Source organism: Trichomonas vaginalis, chromosome IV, assembly GCF_026262505.1.
Source record: "Trichomonas vaginalis G3 chromosome IV, whole genome shotgun sequence".
Lineage (NCBI taxonomy): Eukaryota > Parabasalia > Trichomonadida > Trichomonadidae > Trichomonas > Trichomonas vaginalis.
The window spans coordinates 12,630,217-12,638,025 of record NC_067206.1 but is presented as its reverse complement, the minus strand read 5'-3'; the positions used below and the strand labels follow the sequence as shown (position 1 = coordinate 12,638,025).

Below are 7,809 nucleotides of genomic sequence, written 5' to 3'. Positions count from 1 at the left end.
CATTACCTTCTTCAGTTATACCAAACAATTTTACTCAAAGACGATAAGAAGCTTTTGACAAATCTTATAAGTAAGAACCAAATAATTTTAACAAAGGAGGACCTTGAAAATGTTATCTCACGAATAACAGGGAAACAATGTGTCATTGACTATCTCGACCCTGAATCGAATGCTGTGGTCAAACGCCACCATTCATGAAAATAGGTAACATCCGCATCATTGAAACACCAGGAACTACAGGAGTTGAGTTTAAGTATAAATATTCGAACGAGTATACAAAACTTTCAACAGAATATAAACTTTGCTTGAAATATGTTTTAGTAAATTAAAGCAATTTGTAATATCTGTCCAAAACTTCTTCAACAGTATCGAACTCATCTTCATAATGCAAACCTAATCCTCTCTCAAAGGCAAACCAAAAAAGAGACCATATAGAGATGAAAGCACACTGACAAATGACCAGAAAGCCATTTTGGAAGCTCTTAAGCAAACAGGAAACCCAGCACTTATAGAAAGCTTTTGGAAAGATAATGGTGAAAAGAAGTTTTATAAGAAGAGAAGCGGTCAGTTCTGGAAGTATCTTTGCACATTACCTATAAATCTTGAACGCTACCAAATCTTCAATGAACTGAACAAAAGAACTGCAACACTTATGACAGAGGACAATTGTTTCGTTTATGCTTGCATTCAGGCTGGAGTAAATGAAGAAACTATTGACCACATGAGAGAAGTCATTCGTGTTAGAGACTTTCCTCAAAGTAAAGTACAAGAAATTTCTGACGCAACAGGTATAGCATTTAATGTTACCATTGGTTATTTCAATGACTCAAGACATAATGAAATAAAGAGATATATACCAAAAGAATGCGAAACTGTTAGAACTATTGACTTACTTCTTGTTGAAGACCACTACATGCTAAATGAAAGATTACCAATGACAACATACTTCATTCGAAACTATAAAGAAATTCTCAAAGCTTGTGGTGGAATGAACATTGAGAAACAGATGAAGATTTATACAAAGAGAGAAGATAAATATGTAGTTCGTTATGATAGAACAACACCGTTATGGGATGTTATGAAAACATTGTGGGAGTGCAAATATTTCGAACCTATTTCTTATGGAGAACTTTTCACATATACTACTGACTTATATAAACAGAACCTTGCACCATTTAAAGATTTGACATATGCTCCAAAGTATTGTGTACAACTGAAGAAGAAAGCAGAGTCAAAAGAAGTAAATAAAGCTAAATGTAAATTCATACCTGAGCACGTTTTCTTTGCTGACTTTGAGTGTAGTACGGATGGCTTTCATAAAGCTTTTAACATCTGTTATGACAGTGAAGATGGTTCAGTTAGTGAAAGCATTTGGGGTCAAAACTGTGCAACAGAATTTTTGGAAAGACTTCCTGACAAGAGTTTAATATATTTTCACAACCTCAGTTATGACATAAACTTCATCTTAAGACACATGACAGAAGTGAAAGGAACTCCCATCATTAAAGGTTCACGAACAATGCAAATAACTGGCTTATATAAAGGACGGGCAATTATTATAAAAGACTCTTACAGTGTTATAAATAAGAAGCTTAAACTATTTCCTGCTATGTTTAACTTACAAACAGGACCGAAAGAAGTATTTCCATATAACTACTACAGCAGTGTTTTGTTAGCAAATGACAACAGAACTGGTGTCATTTCTGAAGCATGTAAGTTTTAAGATATTGATACATTCATGAAAACATAGATTCCATCAAAGGTTGCAGAATAGATGAAAACCATTCGACTTAGAAAAATATAGCATTTTATTGCAAACAAGATGTAAGAATTTTAAGAGAAGGTTTTGTTAAGTTCCGCAATGACTTATTGAAAGATTTGATTTAAACGTTTATGACTACGTTAGTATTTGTTCAATTGCTAACAAATTGTTTGAGAACAGAGTGTACTTCCCGAATGGAAATTTATATGACCTCTCAAATAAACCAAGAGAATTTATTTCGAGCTGTATTCAAGGTGGAAGATGTATGTTGTCAGATAACATTAAACAAAAGAGCGAAAGAAACTCATTGCTGACTTCGACGCTGTTTCATTATATCCATCCGCTATAGCAAGACTTTATACTTTAGAAGGTATTCCAAAGGTTATGAAGAAAGAAATGTTAAGCACAGAGTATCTCATGAAACATTTATTCGATGACGACCAAAAGGAACCCATTGGTGAAAAGTTTATGTCTGGCTTCTTTGTTCTCATTAAGATAACAGAGATTGGCATACATAGACACTTTCCTTTAATAGTTTGTGACCCTGAACTAAATCCAGAACTTAACGTTCCAAGAAGTTCAAACACTTGCTGTCTCATGTATGTTGACCATATAACATTACAAGACCTCATAAAATATCAAGGTGTCAAATGTGAAGTGTTGCAAGGATACTATTACGATGGAAACAGAGATATTAGAATAAGAGATGAAGTAAAGAAGTTGTTTGAGTTAAGGTTAAAGTATAAGAAAGAAGGAAATCCTTTGCAAGAAAATATAAAACTCATTCTGAACAGTATTTATGGCAAAACTATTCTATCTCCTATTGAGTCAAAAATAACCATAGTAATGACAAAGATGCTATAAGATATGCATCAGAAACTACAACCATATAGTGAAGTTCGAAGGTTTGGATGGTTCAGATAAAACTATTTTCAAGCTAACGAAAAGCATTTGCAGACACTTTAACTTCTGTCCACTTGGTGTTAACATTCTGTCTATGTCGAAGAGAATAATGTGTGAAGTATTCTGTACTGCAGAGGACATGGGACTTCAAATATTTTACCAGGACTGTGATAGCATGCATATTTTCAATGAAGACATACCAAAGCTTGCAGCAGAGTTTAAGAAGAGATACGGTAGAGAACTTATAGGAAAGAACCTTGGTCATTTCATTCTGACTTCGCAGAAATAACACCTGGAAAACAAAGTTTAGCATACAAGTCAATATTTTGTGGAAAGAAGACCTACATAGACTTACTCACGAATGATTTAAATGAAGTTGCATTCCATGCAGTTGAAAGGTGAAACAAGATGTTATTGCTTTAACGCTAATGAAATGTTTCCTGAAGCTATACAATGCTATTACAATGAAGATAAGAACATTCACATACCTGTTGGAACATATGACAAAGACTCTGAGTTCAGTTTAATGAAACTTTACAAAGCACTTCATGATGGTCAAGAGATTGGATTTGACTTATGTAAGTCATGTCAACCTTGCTTTGCTGAAAAGTTTAACTTCTCAATAACGACTAAAACAAGCTTTATTCGTAAGTTGAAGTTCTGAGGTCATGGGCTTCGCCCTTGCCGCTAGCGGCTTATTTTTGTCAGCAATGAGGTCATTCGTGATAAAAATAAAACTAGCGTAGATTTTACAATACAGCTATTGTAGAGTTTAAGAGTTGTGCTTCAATGTAGAGACAGTCCTTATGGTCTGGAGGTAAGAACACTGGGCAGTTATGGTCATGAGTGGAGAACATGTCTATCCAAAACTCACGATTGAAGCCAGTTAATTTATAGTATTTAGGGTTAGGAAGTGGTGAAGTTCTTGTATGACCAATGAACTCATTTTCAACTCCCTTACTTAAGTTTGAATATAATATAGCTTGCTTTCTATCCCAAATGCTAGGTGTTACAATCTTTGAAAATTCATTTTTCCTCGGAAGCATTGCATCATAATTGAAAACATTCTTGAAATCATCATTTGGTTCAGAGATTTGAAATCTTATACGTAATGGATTTTCTTTCTTTTTAGCTACTTCATTGAATGGTGAGAATACAAAACTGACAGTCATGAGTTCCATCTTCATTTTCATTAAATTCATAATGAAAGTCTATAAGTTGTGGCTGACTACCTTCTTCTTTCAGTTGTGCAAGAAACTCACGTAAAGGCTGTAAAGTTTGTACTTCAATGTTGAACTTTTTCTCGAACATCTCATTAAATGAAATCATACATTGCAACAATGTTGTATCGTCTTTAAAGTATTTGTATATGTGAATGTTTTGGGCGCTTAAAGACTGTTCGTCATTTTCTATCTCGACTTGAAGTATAAAGTCAACCTTTCTGAAAGCACGTGTTATATACATAGATGTTATGCCAATGTACTTCTCTTCATTTATGTTCACAATCCAGTCTGTTGGAAACTTAAACGTTACTCTGTTCCCCTTTATTTTGACGTCAGGGTTTTCACTACTGAACGCAACAGATAAAGGTATTTGTCTATACATTTAATTCGGATAAAAATAAACCATTTACTCTTTCTTTGCTTCAGCTTCTTTAGCTTTTGCTTTCTTCTCTAGCTTTTTCGCCAGCAAACGTGGGTTCTTTTGTCTTCCAGCAGCTAATGCAGCAAGTTGTTTTTCACTAAGTTTTCTCTTTGGTCTCTCTGGCTTTTGTTCTTGTTTTTGTTCCTTCAGTTCGGATAAAATTTGCTCACGAATTTCTTTCTTCAATGCTTCAACATCTATGACCCCTTGGGTCTTGTCCGTAGGGCTTGTCTGAGTCATTTGACTGCAGATAAAAAACAAAATTAAAACTTTAACCGATGTAAAATGAGCTTGTCAAAATCAGAGCGAGAGTCTATTATATTAAATGACGCAAGAGGAATACAACATCCTTTCTATTACGTAAGTCAGAGTAAAGATGGTAAAATATACGTAAGAAAAAGAAAGGTTCCATTAGCGAATGCAGAAGCGACAACATTAAGGTGCATGGCAAGGGTGAAGTCCACGAAGCCCATATAAAACCTTCTGTTCAAACTGAAAAGTCAATAGAACCAGAAGAAAAGAAGCCAGATGTACTTTCAATAACGAACCAAGAGCTTATTGCAAAGTTCGTGAATTTCATTGAAAAACAAACCGAGTCAAAGAATCCTGACCCCAGTGAAAGAAGTTGAGACAAAAGAGAATGTACAGTTCATTGAAAATGTCAAGAAACAACTTCCACCACGAATGCCAAGAAGAAGAGTGAGAATAATGAAGTAAATAGATATTTTTATCTGAAGTAAATACATGCAGAACGAACAGTTAAACGAATTTACTCCAGCAGAGCATATTCATCAGATTCGCTCATATTTCGATATCATAGACAATGCAGTTCAAATTGGTGACACTAATAGAAAATATTCTGACGCAAAGATTCCATCACAACCTGGAACTGCTAAAGATAACACATGGGTAACATTCAATCTCTCACCTCCTGGTGAAAATATGTTGGACCTTTACAATACATTCATTACGTATAAAATGGAAGGTCAATTTATTGTAGATAAAGAAATTGGTTCAGGTTCCAATAAAACAAACCCACCAGGATTTTGGATTGGTTTCGATGACGCTTTCTATGCAGTTGCTGGATATCAAATCCTTGCAAATGGTCGTATCGTATATTCTCAAGACAACGCAAGAGAAGAAGCATATATAACTTCAAACTCACAAACTACCGAACAAATAAAGAAAGTAGATGTTTTCTCAAAGACTCGACATGAAGATGTATGGAGTCATTCGGGAACATGCAGAACAGGACAAATTGTTAGTGGTCCAATTACAGCAGGAAAATCATTTGATTTTAAGCTTCGTTTAAGAATTCCTGTTAGAAGATTCCTTCCATTAGAAGCTATCGATTTATTCCAGCATTTTGGAAACATTCAGCTTAAAGTAAAGTTCAGTAGCGACGCCTTACAATGCACATCTATATCTGTAAATGATATCATTGCTTTCAATCCAACTCTTAAAGTTGCATTTGCTTCAGATTCAAATCCACCGACAAATAAATTTGTTCCATGGAATGAACCATTCACTATGATAACGAAGGCAGTAGAAGCTAGTGGAACAGTTACTATTACAACTGTAACCCAGCAACTATTTCGAACAAAGATGGATTTTAATGAATGTTTCATTCATCCAAAGTCATTCTCTTTAGACCCTAACATTTATACAGAACTTGTAGAACATTATACAAACGAGGCTTTATGTTTTCCTGTTAAAGTTATGGATTGGATTCCTATGGACGGTTCATTCTCAAAGAATACAGATAGTTCAAGTGCAACATTTACAGCAGCTTATACGCCTATTAATGTTAAAAGTATTTGGGCACTATTTAGAAAGAAAGACAACTATTATGTTAATTTTGAGAACCCTAAGTTTAAATATCTTCAGCTTTCCATGGGAGCTTATGGAAATATGCCTGCAGAACCTGAAAAATCATATGGACCTGTATTTTATGAAATGGTTGCGAACGCTTGCAATACAAACAATGATATGATAGGATTTAATGAAGATGTTATGAGGTCATTGGTGGATGATGGTAGTGTGGAACATAAATGGGATAGCTATGACAACACACATTTCTTATGTGGTTTTCCAACAGAAGTGGACTTTTGCTTCCAGCAAGGTCAAACATCTACTGCTCCAATAACATACAAATTGTCTGTTAAAGGACCTATTGAACTAGCAACTGAAAATGTACCAAAGCCACTTATTGGATTTATGAGGGATTGTTGCTTTGCCATTCAGGTGCGTGCTAATGGAATCCCAATAATAAGATTAGATGACTATAACTTAGCTGCGGACGACAGTGAGGAATAAAGGATAAACGTTTATTTTTAAAGCTTATAAATGAGTTCTTCATCAAGCTCTCGTGAACCTTCACCATCTGTGAAACAAACTTTACCAAACGATTATGGAGCACCTATTGAATATTTCTTACGAGCTGCACAATGGCAAAGAGCAGTTTCACCAAGGTTAGGTGTTCCACCAGCTCCTGTCAAAAATAGCATTTGGTCAAGTCCTTATATAAGATATGGTCTCCCACTAGGTTTGCTAGCTACAGCAGGAGCAGTTATGATGTTGAAAAGAAATAAAGCAAATGTTATAAATAATACTGAAGTAGCTGAAGTTAAACAAACTCCAACACCTTCACAAACAACACCTTCAATGACTCCTGAACCTATGAAAGTACAAACTCCTGTTCAAAAGTCAACTCCTAAACCGACTCCAACATTTAAACCAGAACCTACTCCTCAAATAAATCGTAAAACTCCTGCGTTTCCTTACTGAAAAAATAACGTTATTTTTATTTAATATTAAAATTTTTATTTGATTGAAATGACGACTAAAGTCACTGAAGCAATGAAACAAAAGTTTTTGGTAGAATACATTAAATCAGGAACTATTCCAGAAGGTTTTTACGTTCATACTATGAAGGATGGTAGAGTTCAGTTTAGAAAGATAAAGCAACCATTAGATAGAGAAGGTATATTAAGGAAGATTAAACTTCATGAGGACAACATTGCTGAACTTAAGAAGAAGTTAGAAGAGTTGGAGAAAGGAAGAGAGTTATAAAGTAATGAGAACGTTTATGTTATGAGAAATTTTTAACGTTAGTTTTATTTTTACTGAAAATTTTTATTTGGATGTAATGACGAAAACTATTGAGATAACAAACTACAACGGTCATGAGTTCAAGAATTTGTTCTTCGTTCCTCGTGAAAATACATTCTATCAGATACGAGGGAGAAAGGGTAAAGTTAGTTTGAGCGTTTATGAAGGAATGAAGAATGGAAAGTTTATACAAGCATACGATACAAACGGTAAACGTGTTTCATTAGCTTTGTCAAAACTTACTAACATTTATTTTGACAGTGACTTTGACTCTGACGATTGGAGCGACAGCAGCGATACTGAAGAATATGAACTATTGTGTGAAGCACAGCAATGGGAAGAGTTGCAATACTTTTGTAAGTGAGAACGTTTATTTTTACAGTAGTAAG

At 34.6% G+C, this 7,809-nt stretch overlaps 5 protein-coding genes and 1 pseudogene across 6 annotated transcripts, besides 2 other annotated features; 5 read left to right on the top strand and 1 right to left on the bottom strand.

The window, feature by feature from the left end:
• Positions 1–7,809: part of a mobile genetic element that runs on past both edges of the window.
• TVAGG3_0079120 (organellar and viral DNA polymerase type B) lies at positions 722–1,574 on the top strand (the record flags this gene model as incomplete). The annotated part of the gene is made up of 1 exon (XM_051221973.1): positions 722–1,574. A coding segment is annotated over one exon (853 nt), but the record flags the coding sequence as incomplete, so codon positions are not given.
• TVAGG3_0079110 lies at positions 3,415–3,976 on the bottom strand (annotated as a pseudogene). Its single transcript has one exon. A coding segment is annotated over exon 1 (562 nt).
• On the top strand, positions 6,203–6,625 carry TVAGG3_0079100 (uncharacterized protein; the record flags this gene model as incomplete). The annotated part of the gene is made up of 1 exon (XM_051221972.1): positions 6,203–6,625. The coding sequence occupies one exon, from the start codon at positions 6,203–6,205 to the stop codon at positions 6,623–6,625; it is 423 nt and encodes a 140-aa protein (XP_051106958.1).
• TVAGG3_0079090 (repellent protein 1 family) lies at positions 6,656–7,096 on the top strand (the record flags this gene model as incomplete). The annotated part of the gene is made up of 1 exon (XM_051221971.1): positions 6,656–7,096. The coding sequence occupies one exon, from the start codon at positions 6,656–6,658 to the stop codon at positions 7,094–7,096; it is 441 nt and encodes a 146-aa protein (XP_051106957.1).
• Positions 7,145–7,381, top strand: TVAGG3_0079080 (uncharacterized protein; the record flags this gene model as incomplete). Its single annotated transcript, XM_001292629.1, has 1 exon — positions 7,145–7,381. One exon carries the CDS (start codon positions 7,145–7,147, stop codon positions 7,379–7,381), a length of 237 nt encoding a protein of 78 aa, XP_001292630.1.
• Positions 7,458–7,784, top strand: TVAGG3_0079070 (uncharacterized protein; the record flags this gene model as incomplete). The annotated part of the gene is made up of 1 exon (XM_051221970.1): positions 7,458–7,784. The coding sequence occupies one exon, from the start codon at positions 7,458–7,460 to the stop codon at positions 7,782–7,784; it is 327 nt and encodes a 108-aa protein (XP_051106956.1).
• Positions 7,785–7,809: part of a terminal%2Cinverted (terminal inverted repeat of Maverick-1A transposon ID:TVAGG3_0079060) that runs on past the window's edge.